The sequence below is a fragment of the Puccinia triticina genome, chromosome 16A (assembly GCF_026914185.1).
Source record: "Puccinia triticina chromosome 16A, complete sequence".
Classification (NCBI taxonomy): domain Eukaryota; kingdom Fungi; phylum Basidiomycota; class Pucciniomycetes; order Pucciniales; family Pucciniaceae; genus Puccinia; species Puccinia triticina.
Genome location: NC_070573.1, coordinates 2,707,145 through 2,719,866, shown reverse-complemented (window position 1 = coordinate 2,719,866; position 12,722 = coordinate 2,707,145). Strand labels below are relative to the sequence as shown.

Below are 12,722 nucleotides of genomic sequence, written 5' to 3'. Positions count from 1 at the left end.
TGATCCCCCAGTATTCACCCAGCATCATACTTCCAGATGATGTATTGCCTTCCATCTTTTTGGTGATAAAATAAAACTCCTGACAAATCAAATCAGAATCAGAAAATGACTGTAGCGCAATTAAATTATTAAAAAAGGAAATAAACAAACCGCAAGTGTATCGTTTAGCTTTCTCACAAGTTCCCAATCATTTCGACCAATTTCTACATTGTCAAAAAAATTTGGGCCTCGTTTGTTGTTGTCTTGCTCTTGTTGGTCTTTTTTGTTCTCAATTAGCTTGTTTATGACATGACAAGCTTGGTAGGCCCGCTCCCGACTTTGGAATTCAATATTCCATCAAATCCCATATCCCGCAATCAGGCGCGGCCCCAAGTAGTCGAGCTTCTTGCACCAATGGTTGAACTCTGATTGTCTTGCCGCCAAAGAAGTGATTTTTTGGATAACAAAATCAACCTAAAGCACCGCAGAGAGTAGGTTAGATTCTCAAAACCAAGTCAATCACATGATTAAGGAAGAAGAATTTTACAAACCTTATTGAATACCATGACAATGTTGCTCTGGTCAGAAGCATCTGCTTGTTTGTCGTCAAATTTGACATCGCTATCCGACTCTTCAATGATTGGGGCTCGCTTGTTGAACGGACCAACTTGAATCTCTAGGCCGTCCGAAGGTGGATTTATTGTCTTGTTGTCTTCTTCAATGGCATCGAGCTCCGGTACATAGCCAAGAGTGGCTTTCTTGGTTTTGTTGAGTCCGGTACTTGAAAGCGAGAGCGCCCGGAGACCAGCATTGACAATCAGGGCGACCTTGTGGCAAAAGCACCGTATGTGACTATCAGATAAGTTGAGATAGGTGGCGGTCTCCTTGAGGATTATCCAATCGACCTCCGCAGCAAGTGTTCGATTGTTTGAGCCAGAATCTGTGGTATGAGCTAATATGTATTTATTCCAAAACACATAAGTGATCATCGCTTGAGGCTCTCAAAGTAATGAAATGAAAAATAAAATTGGACAGGACTAGAAAAACTTATCTTGTTATGAAGGCCTGACTTTTTCACAATGTTTGAAAAAGGAACGGCTAAATACTTCCCTGCATGTGTCCATGATATATACTTCAACGCTAAATGGATGATACGGAAATTCCATCGTTCCAAAACATAAGCTGCCGAGATCCCCATGAAAGCCTGGCGGTTTCCCTTAGTAGTCCAGACGTCGTGTATAAGAGTTATCTTCGAATCCAAGTTCTAAATAAATAAATAAATTAAATCAGTTTAGTTGAAATCATAAATAATAAAATTTAGAAACAAAAAGATTGTGCTGGCACCTTGAGTCGGTCGATGGCCTTATTCTGCAAGTTCACATAAAGCTTGTGGGCTTCCTTTGCAACCCATGCGCGAGAGAAAAGACCACTACCTTTTCGATGGTAGTTTAAAGCGACACCGAGTGCGAAGTCCTCAAAGCGATTCCAGGGAAGCGAGTGGTGAACTAGCCAAAATAGCATCAAGTGGTTAAAGACCGTTGTGTCGCAGCTTCCGGAGTCGAGCATCATCTTAATTGGATCTTTATCTTTCTCATTTAGTTTAGTCTCAATCTCTTTTGGTGTTAACGGTAGCTTTGCCCTGTTTTTGATTGCATCTGCTTGTGACGGACATGGTCTGCGGGTTTTATCGCCGTCTCGATGCTTGTAAAGGTTAGCGTGTGTTCCTGGTATCTGTTTGTAGCTGTTTCCACACCATCGACATTTGTATAACACCGGAGGGCCTGATTCCTTTTTGAAACAAACAAGGAAATATCAGCATATGGATATCTTGAAGGAAGATGAGCTCGCATATGGGAAGGAAGACAAGATGAAAAAATTAATACCTGGCCATCGGCTAACTTTGGATTGTGGAAGTACGCCTCAATGTCATTGAGGTCAAGATCGTCGTCTCGTTTCTTTCGCTTCTTTCGGCCGCCTTTCACCTTTGAGTTCTCGTCCTCAGAGTCTTGTCGTATGTCAATCGCTGTTTGGGGATGATCGGAGCTAATATCTAGATCGGATTCAACATCTTTTCTCTTCCTCTTTGAATGTGAGCCGGTTTTATTTTTGGTCCGTTTTGCAACTGAAGTTGGAGTTGGAGCAACTGATTTTTGGCCATCTTGGCTTGGTCTGATGAAATTAGGATCAGAGCGAGCAGGAGTGATAGCGCGGCTGGATTGACGGGAGGGAGGCCGATTGGAGGCTGGGGATGGGGATGATCGACGGCGGGGCGGCATTGAGGGAATAAGTGATAACCGGGCCGGACTCGAGTTGGACTCGGAGGATGTGATCCTAGTATTGGACAAGTTGTATTACTATAACGGGTGCGTGAGTTTTACAAGACATATTTTACAAGGCATAACCTTTGTAAAAGCGGTACCTTGTGAATTTATTACATGTACGGGGCAATACATAATTTTCCATGGGTTTCTGACTTTTCTCAGCCCATGTAAATAAATCACCGTAAAACATGCACCAGAAATATACTGTGGACAGGGCCTTTATGTAATATTACATTGAATGTTTTGCAAACCTTGTAACACCACCTATGTAATTTCAATATTTGAACAGCAAACAGTATTTTTCCGGCTTACAGAATACAATGCTTGTTTAAAAAGCTGTATTCCACCGGAAAAACCTCCTACCACACGATGATACTTGAATTTTACACTCCTCAAAGGCTTGATCACGATGGATGTCCAGCACTCAATGGTATGTCCTTCCTCCTTCCTTCTTCTCCCCATCCCCCCATTGGCAGATTATTCATTCAGACTGAAGCAATACCAGCAGTCCCCTCCCCGCACTCCCCTTACTGGTCTGCAATTCTGCTCAATATGTTGGACAAAAGCAGTAACAACAATGATTCACCCCAGCCCGACTCTCCCAAACATCCCGACGACGAGCCAATCAATGGCAAAAAAATTTTCTTTGCTGCTACCGGAAATGAACAGACCTTCATTGATCACGACTGTACTCTTGATGACAAAGGATATCCGCTATATCCTAATCGGCGGACTGTCTTTGTCAAAACCCCTGACATGATTGTCCACAACTTTGGTTATGTAGGTTATCCAAAGACAAACAGTACTGAATGGAACACCGATCAATCATGGAAAACGGTGCGCATGTACTGCCTTGGGGCCTTGATTTGTAATCAGCCCGGATGCCAGTGGGTTGGGCCTCCGCCAACCGGCAAGAATGCAATTTCTGAATATTTGGAAACGTGAGTCATCTCAATTATTTGCTCGCTTCCAGATGATCTATATTCAGTGCTGAAGAGAATGTGTCCATCAGGAACCCAAAATGCCCGGGCTCAGCAGGGAAATGTCCCGGGAAAATTGGTCACCAATCCTGCAAAAATACGATCACCCGCTTCGACAAAAATAAGATAACTGGTTGGGCCATCCTCCGTCATCACGGCACCCACAGACATCCATGGCCAGCTCCAAAGAAGCCCGACCCGCTTTCAAAACACAAGCTTAAGAATGAGATAATGAAAAATCCCAGTGCCGGTGCTTTCAAACTCAAAGTAAGTACATCAATCCTTGCCTTTGCCAGATATCCATTAAAGCTGATTGATGTGGATGATCAAATTAGTTGGGCAAGCCAACCGCTCCGTTGAACCCCTTCAAAAGAGTCACCAAGATCCATGAATTGTTTGTAAATAGCGATAGACTGCGTTACCACCGGCGGCGTATCCTTATTGAGCTTGGAATCAACCCGGACAAATGTGGTGATGGGGTCGGCAATAAGTTCCTGCACAACATGTTTCAATGGAACCAGTAAGTCTGGTTTAAAACATTCTGTACAATGGTTTGAGGGCTGATCCCTGGGTTCTAGTGTGGGCCTCCTTATCATCTCGGTATCATTCACGCCAGGCATTGAACATTTCTCATTTCAAACAAAATGGATGGCTGAACGTTTGGTCACCCGCGATCAGAACAATGAGGTATACAGCAGGGGGCTGCTTTTGGATGTTACTTACAGGCTATTTCAGACTCGTTATCTTCTATCTACCTCAATGTTCTGCGAGGAGACAGCTCGGTGGATTCCTGTCCAACTATCCTGGATCCGCGGGCTCAGCGCGGAATACTACCAGGCTCACTTTACTACTCTCTTCGAGCAATTCATTCGGTCTTCATTCACGGCTTCCGATTGCGAGACTCTTGTCCGGCAGGTTGTTGACTTCTCCCTGGCTCAGCGGGAGGTATTTATTGCGGCTTACATGAAGGTATTTGGCGTCACTGACCGCCAACAGGCCCTCTCCAAGTTGAAGGGATGCCATGAGCATTTTCGAGCTCAAGTCACCCGCATCAAACGCAATCGGGCAGTAGTCCCACCTGAACAAGAGGTATGATTGTCTTGTTTTTTTAGCTTAATGTTTCGCTGGTGGTCTGACTTCTCATTTTTTTTCAGGCACAATTTCAGAAACTATGCCTGGATCTATTAGTATTACCCGAGGCAGGGAAGCCAAGTCATGAGCAGAAGATTGATGAGCTCCGTCGGCTGTTCCCGAAGACCAAACGATGGCTAGATTGGTGGACTATGGTGGACGTTGAGGCCATGCTCTTTCCATCTAAACAGGCCATGATCACCAATTCAGCAAACAGTAAAGACGGCCTCCCTGATACTACTAACGCACAGGAGAGTATGCATTGGCTGTATTACATGATCAGGTATGTATTGTGTTGCTTTTTTGATTTCAGCTTTGGCCATCTACTGATTATTCGCATTTGTTTGAGTCTAAAGTGAAGGTAAGAAGTGCCTGATAATTGGCATGGCCCAGCTCTATGCCTTCGTAAAGACCCTCGAAGACGACTGGCACGCTGTCATGAGGGGAGTTTCTATCAAATACGGTGCAAAAAATAAAACTCAGCAAGACCTAGCCTTATCGATTGGTTGGCAAAAACCACCAAAACGCAATCCAGCTAACCGCAAGAAACCCGATATTAACAATGGTTGAGCTCCCGACACCACCGCCGCCTTGCTCCCAAAGAATTCTGGAGGCCGGCCACCGGGATCCCGCAACTTGATCAAGGACTCAATGACAACTTATATTTCTTACTCGGCATCAGATGCTTTGGCAAGGAAGTTTTGATGCTGGTTGGCAGCCGCACTCGAGAGCCTACATGCTCTCTTCAACCCGCTCTGGCTTCGTGGAACTAATGGACTCAAGAATGACATATTCACCACCCTCCTCAAGCATTTCAACGCGAGGAGCACCTGGGAACTGATTCTAACCGGTCAAATCCGGTCCACACTCACCAATGGTCAAAACTTGCTGCATGCAGCTGCCAATAAGTTATCACCGGGTAGTTTTGAGGCCGGTGTATTCTGCTCAACAGATCTTTTCATCAATCTGCTCATTGACCCATCCTTCAGGAAGAATTCAACAAAGCTGTACCCTCCTCAAGAACTGTTTACACTTACCGAAGTCCGTATGGCCTTGTGTGAAGGTCAAATGCAAGTCCAACAGCCCCATCCCCGTGGAAACCAAGACATAACTGCCATCCAAATCCAACGGGATACATTCGAAACTGCCGCTTTGGATCCCTCTTTGGTCCAAACACTGTTGACGACGTGGTCAACACACGGAATCGCCTCAATCTCAGGCCTTGTCTGCAAGGTTTGCCCTAAGAAGAAGAACCAAGCACCCCACCACCTCATTGAAAAATCGGTCTTGTCTGTTGAGGGCGGGGGGGCACCCCAACACTTGTACATGTTGGTCCAAGTGTCTACGATCTTTGAGGAGGCCGAACAGCTAGAATTCATGGGGGGCCTCGATTTCCCGGCCAAGTTGGATTTCAACGGTGTCACATACACTCTGTTTGTTTGCGGCTTCTGGAACGGGACACATTATTGGTGCAAGATGCTCAAGAACATCGGTGGCATTGCGGGTATATGGATGCATGACGACAGGGAGAACGGTGGGATTGCTCATCTGATCAGTCCAGATCACGACTCGATTGGTGGACGCGCACCCCACACGAGCTGGGTGTTCTACTCACGACCGTGGGACTCGAGCGAGGAGAATTTTGTCTTGGATAGCATTGGAAAGATCAAGCGTGACCACAAAGGGGCGCCTGGAGTGATGCATTTTGCCCATCTGAGCATGCTCCTCAACACTTTGCCTAATCAACCCGTTCCAGCAATTAATGAAGACCGTTCACCAATTGAAGATCAAGAAATCACGGCGGTCTCAGATAAGCATGTACCCAAGGTAACACCGTCTGATGCAAAGGAGGACGCCACCGCTCCAACAAAGCCAACAAATAAATGGCATCCTAAAAAGGTCACACAAATTCAAGATGCCGTCACCTCTCCATCTATTGCGGCCCAAACGAGCATTAGCGCTCCCCCTGGAGAGGAAAAACCAAGTGATTTTAAACAAAAAGTGTCCGGCGAGTTCAAGATACAATTGAAAATCTTTAAGCCTGACAATCCGCAACTAATTGAAGATCAAAAGACCTCAGGCAAAGTCAAGAAGACTAGCCACCAACAACAGAAGACCATCAAGCCCAAGCGCTTGGGCACTCGATCAAGCACCCGCAAGGTTTCCCAATGTTGAGAGGCTCAAGTCTCCCTTTTTTAGATATTGTGCTCTCCGAAAATTTTGTGTTACTTTCTTTTTTGTGTGTTTTTTTTGGTCGGCAATTATTCCTTGTAATTAGTCAGTCAATTGCCTTGTAAAATTCTCATCTTTGTCCCTCTGGTCAGAGATTTACAAGCCTTTTCAACGCAAAAAATGATCCCTTGTAAGTAATTCTTTGGAAATTTGAATTTATTGGGCTGCACATTATTTTTTGCGCAGATTTTCCTTTGCAAAGGAAATCCTTGCGACAAAAACACTTTTAAAATTCTATTTTGGCCCACCGCGTGGAAAATTGACAAGGTATGTTTTACAATGTTTGTTTTACAAAGTTGGAAAAAATGGAACAATCTCCGTAAAATTACAACTCACTCGCAGCTTAACGTAATTTTACAAGGCTTCAATCTTACAAAGCATAAGCCTTGTAAAAGAAGCATTGTAAAATTCGACCCCCCCTTACTATAACTTGGAGTCAAGGTGGACCAGTCAAGCCTCAGGTGTGGGCAGGCTGTGACTGCCAGGGGACATGTCAGGTATTTCAATACATGTGTTAATGTATCTGTATTTTATCTGTATTGTATCAATATCTCTGATACATAATATGTGATAATGTGTAATGTACACCATGGGTGAGGTTTTAAAGTTTCCATCCAGTAAATTTACTGGATGGTACAAAAAACCGAAAACCACTCGGAATCATTCCGGTATGGTCGAAGGACCAAAAACCAATCGGAATGCTTCCGGTATGGTCAAAGGACCGGAATCATTCCGAATGCAATTCGGGTTAAAACCAAACCCAAAAAAAAAGGTTTGCATCGGAACGAAGTCGAAAAAGTTTTGACTTCATTCCAGGAAATACAGACTGGGATCTGTTTCCGGTATTTTTCCGGTATTTTTGCCGGAAAAATTCTGTATATGAGTGATCAAGCCTTGCATATGCAGGCTCACAAACACAAATCACACTTTGCCCTGCATGGCCTGTCTAGCGTAGTGGTCAAGGGGCTCCTGTGGAGGTAGATCAGCAACATGTTGCTGGTTCAATCCTCCGTTTTGGCTGGGGGATTTGTTTGGTCCCCATTTTGAGCCAAGAACACCCCGCCACAGCCCGGAACCATTCCGAAAAACTTTCGAAAGAAATTCGGAATGGCGTTGGCAATCCGTAGTATTTTCGGATTGCCCTCCAGTAGAATTCCAGGAAGATTCCAGTGGAAACGCCGACGGTCTGACGACGGTCCCCCCTTGCAGGCAGACACCTCGAAATGATTTCGGTTACCAACCGAAATCATTTCGAAGAACTTCACCCGTGGTGTATCTGAAATGCCAATACAAAAATCCAATACAAAGTGTAATGTATTGCTTTGACAGATACATTACAGTTACAATACTTTTGGTGCTTATCCAATACAATACATGCCCAATACAGATACATGTATTGTATTGGTTACACCGTTGGCATCAATCAGGCAACACACGGCCCGGACTCGCACCGTCTTCTTGACAGCGACCTCCTGACCTCAGGATCGCGGCCGAAAAGAGATATGTATAATGGGCGATGACCTGCTGCTCGTGCGGACCGATGAAAAGTCAGACCATGTGAACACAAGCCGGCACACCCGGTAACCTTTCATGGGCAAGCTGGTCAGAGAACTTCAGCAGCACTGATGATCGTCATCAGCTAGTGGCCGTGAATATGCAGTCCAACTGGGCCCGGCGCAGCGGAGCTCAGGAAGGCACCGGGCTTAAATGCGAGATCCGCGCATAGAGCACCAGTTCACGCTTCTGCGGTCTGCAACCAAGATTCCTCGTCTTGCTCACACGCTTCACAGCAGAAAAAGTTGACTGCTGCTACTGTTCTCTGCCGCCGTCCCAGTGGTGACTCATCCTAGAGAAGCTTCAGATCTATGGTTATTGCGAAGTAAACAAACACGGGAGAAGAGCTGCTAAATAGATAAAAGGATACAAGTTGAACCGCTATCATGTGTACATATACATGAGAATAGGTAAGTTTTTAAAAGCATCTAAGCAAGGAAAAATATACTTGAATAATTGAGCCATACTGATTAAAAAAGCTTTGAGGAACGCAGGGAACTGGTTCTACATACTGCTATCATAGTGTTTGGGTTCTAAACGAGTGTCTCTATAAATACGAATACGACAGGCGAGAGATACATACATAATCAAGTACTAATGTTGGGAGGGGGGGCATGAAGATATGCTACAGCCGTTTTTTGAATAGTTGATTGGAACCTTGATGGAAGAAGTGGACCATGAAACAAGCAAATCGAATGTACCTTACTTGATCTGTAATATAAATAGGGGCCCAAATTATTAGAATGCTAAGATTGATATCTAGGCGTGGACCCCCATGACTCTGTTGTAGACCTGGCGATCCGCCTCGCTGAGTTTGTCGAGATCGACCCTCGACCATTGCTGCAAGAACGTCCCGAATCCGCGGTCACCTTTCTTGGTCCCCGGCGGATCGTACCGTTTATCGAGTGCAGGGTCTGGCCCGGTCCAGAATCGTTTCGCAGGTTTGTCGGGGGTCTCCAGGCGGAACGGATGCGCCTCGGTGTTGAGCACAAAGTCGTCCAGCGAAATCAAGTCGGGGTCGGAAAACAGGAGGTAGTAGTATTTGAACCTGCCATCCATCATCCGTAACACAGAAAAGAATCGGCTCAGTCATTCACTCCCATGGCTAAGTGAGAACCGGCATCTTGGAAATCCGCTTACGTCTCCGCCAAAACAAAACTCTCTTGCTTATCTGACAGCTCCGGTGGCCAACGGTTTACTTGCGCCAAATCTGCAAATCCAAAGTTTGTCGCACATGCCTCCATCCAGCTGGTAAACCTGAGAGAAAAGAGGAGTGCCGGTGTGAGCTTGTCTCCCGATGCAGCGGTGTCCAAGCATCTACAGACTCGAGAATTGCCTTACATCCTCCATCCCCGATCTTGCCATTGACGATCGCCTGTGATCCTCCACATGTAATATACAGACCTGTCAAGTAGTTTCATTTCAGGGCCCTAGCCCGGAATAATCATCCAAGTAATCATCTCATCCTCACTCGATTGTCTCTGGCCGACCAAGATAGCGACCATCCTGAATGGATGCGCCGGGTAACGGGTTCGACTTCAACTCGCGAAACTTCTGGCCTATGGAATTCAATGCGATGTGCCACTGTTACCTCCGGTTCCAATGGGAGAAATAGAAGCTTTCCAAGAGTTACCTTCGTAAAAAACCGGTTGCCATCGTGCGTGCTCGTCGCCTTCTACGATCGAGATTCGTTCTGGCCCGACGCCAGTTTTGGTTGATTCGTATGCCCAGACGCAAGCGTCCGCGTGCTGTTCAACACCGATCGAAGAGATGTCAGGCACTTTTCCACTCGTGGGACTGTGAGAAAGGCATTCATAAGATATACTCCAAGCGCTAGATCCAGATCTTGCTTCCGGCCCAACAGCTGAGATCCTAATCCAATCATTGCGCCTGAAAAGCAGGTGAGATGGTCGAGAGAAGGCTTAAACATCCCCCAAGAAATATCACCAATCACCGTAAGATTCTTGCCCCCAGACGATTCGAGGTCATAGGTTCTGATCAGATGTGTGCGTGCAGACTCGATAGCAGACGTGTACATTTTACTGTACTGCACGTTTGTCCCGCGTAGTAACTGATGCTGTTTTATCTGTATCCAGTTGGTAACTATCAGAGACCATGACGGGTGATCAGAGCATCAATTGGAGAAAGAAATACGCGCTCAACTAGATATTCGTAGTAGCTGTCGGCCATGGCGCCTGGTAAGTAGGATACAGACCTTCTCGTCACTCTTTGCATCGAACAAAGATGTCAAACAATGGCCAACTAACCAAAAGTGTATTGTCCGGAAAGTAACTGAGGAGCCTGTGGATTTACATGGGTGGGAAACAGGGTGCCTGGGCGACTAGAAGAGGCCCACTGGTCTCCATCGAGCAGATCGGTTATTTTTTGCACCTGGTAGCAAGAGTCCAATAAACTTATTTTTCTTCTGCTTTGGGCTGACATGACAAAAAAGAAAGCATCCGAAGACCAACCACTTCGAAGTAAAACCCTTTGCGGGTTAGCTGACTTAGCCGTGTGAATTCGAGGGTTAATGAGCCGATTTCTGCGATACAGACGCGGCCAGTTTGCTCCCCGAGGGGGTTTCTGTTGATGTCAGAAGATCCTTCTGGGTTAGAGCACTGCGGCGAAGAGCCAGGTCATCGGTGGAGAGATGGAAAAGGGACTGACGATCCGATTTGATAGCGGGAAGCCGGCAGGCCAGAAGACGTTCCAAACGCAGGTACAAGCCACTCTGCCAGCTCTTCTGCCCTTTCAAGCATCAGATCGTCGCCCGATAAATCATACGCAGAGATCAGTCCACCCATATCTAATAAAAGACGGATGCCTTTAATCAGTCACAGGGCTGCGCAGGATGGGATGGATATTAGTTCTGGATTGCTTACAGCGAATGACGGTCTCAAAGAACGAGATCATGGGCTGGGATGTCGAGTAGGACCCGAACCGGCCCATCCTGTGAATGTCTATGGTGTATGCCCAATCGATAGCTTTCACATGAGTCCTTGCATACTTGGTTTTCCAAGCCATCTCTCAGTCAATTTAACTTCCAAGCCACCTGTTTCCTCGCTCAAAAGACTCACATTGTATTCATGTGTCAAGTTCATGATTAACAGGGTATCACTACACAATCAGAGTCCACTAGAAATCAGCTCTCATGGGCCTCTCAGTGCTCTGCCACTCAGTAGCAGGATATTCCAAATCTTTGGCTCAATAAGGTTGGTGGTTGGGCCCTTCCGAATCATCTGTCTCTGCAGACTGGAATGAGGCCGAACAAATAATACCAGCACTCACAGACAGTCAACCAAGGTGGCCCCCCATCCGGCAAACGGATCCTGGAACTGATTCGCAGACGATGGCGCCAATGTGGATGGAGGACAAAGAGGGCGGGGTCAGTCAGGTCAAATGTATTTACATATCACATGTTTGGGTAGCGCTTGATCACTCACCGACCCTGAGATTGGTTTTAGTTCGTCATGCCCCCATGCTTTGGCTTTGTAGCCCTCCCAGACGTGCTGGAATCCACGTCTGACCCATCCCTGGCGTTCCAAGCGATTGGTGCGATCAGAATCGGACTCCCAATCAGGTTTATCGAACCCAGCCCATTGTATCTGAGGCAGATTGCCGTCTTTGACTCGGTCTCTGTCCTCCCAGACATAGCTGGTATTCAAGCCGGCAATCAAGTGTTTGGGGATAGGCGTTTTGAGGGAATGGTCTTTCTCCTTGAGCGATGTGCGGGGCGGCCAGGGCGGGGACGGTGGGGGTGCGCTTCCACGAGATGGGTCGGTCGAGCCGGCGGGAGGGAAGCGATTCCTGCTGAGGCGGTTGATGAGCATCACGCCGGCGGGATTGCTCGCCAGCCAAGGGGACTTGGAATCACGGAGCGGCTTGAACCCGTTCCTGGCGTCGAAAGGATCCTGGGAGGTGCGATGTAGGATCGGGAGACGCATGAGTTGCTCCGGCTCGTACACCTTGAGGTCGGGCGCCGCGGCGGGCGGGAAGTCGGTCTCGAATATAAGGCCGCCGGCCCGGCCGAAGTCCGGCGCGCCGACGCGCCCCAGCCCGTCCACCCGGAACTTGAAGTGGGGGTGCTGCAGCTTCTCGAGATCGAGCTCCGGGTCGTTGGCCGTGAGAGAGCAGAAGAAGAAATAGATCGACAGCCCGAACATCGAAATCAGGCCTAGCGGCAGGAGCGCCCGGAGGCGGGATCGAAGCAGATCGGCAAACCCGGCCATATTGTCGCCAGGCCTCGTTGACATGCCCCTCGGAGCCGATATACACGCCTTCGATCGAGCGCAAGTTGGAGGGTTGCTGCACTAGCACTGGCAGCCGTGATATTGGAGCAGGATAGATGGGCGAAGGTGATTGCTTACGAAGCTGTGGAGCTGGCAGATATCCTGGAGGGCATTCGACGGAGGCACAGTGCTGGGGCTTGCTGATGGGTGGAGATGGGGATCCAGGGAGTGGGCGAGAACCATGCGCACGGCTCTAGCACATTTATGGCCAGCACCTGCCCCTCCAGCCGAATTAT

General features: G+C 47.3%; 1 protein-coding gene across 1 annotated transcript; it reads right to left on the bottom strand.

The window, feature by feature from the left end:
- Nucleotides 1-8,956: 8,956 nt before the first annotated feature.
- Nucleotides 8,957-12,599, bottom strand: PtA15_16A265 (uncharacterized protein; the record flags this gene model as incomplete). The annotated part of the gene is made up of 15 exons (XM_053163939.1): nucleotides 8,957-9,245; nucleotides 9,338-9,454; nucleotides 9,539-9,601; nucleotides 9,669-9,756; nucleotides 9,831-9,945; nucleotides 10,023-10,283; nucleotides 10,361-10,392; nucleotides 10,465-10,588; nucleotides 10,669-10,780; nucleotides 10,865-11,003; nucleotides 11,080-11,203; nucleotides 11,275-11,314; nucleotides 11,486-11,532; nucleotides 11,614-12,502; nucleotides 12,565-12,599. The coding sequence occupies 15 exons, from the start codon at nucleotides 12,597-12,599 to the stop codon at nucleotides 8,957-8,959; spliced, it is 2,475 nt and encodes an 824-aa protein (XP_053027914.1).
- Nucleotides 12,600-12,722: the final 123 nt, after the last annotated feature.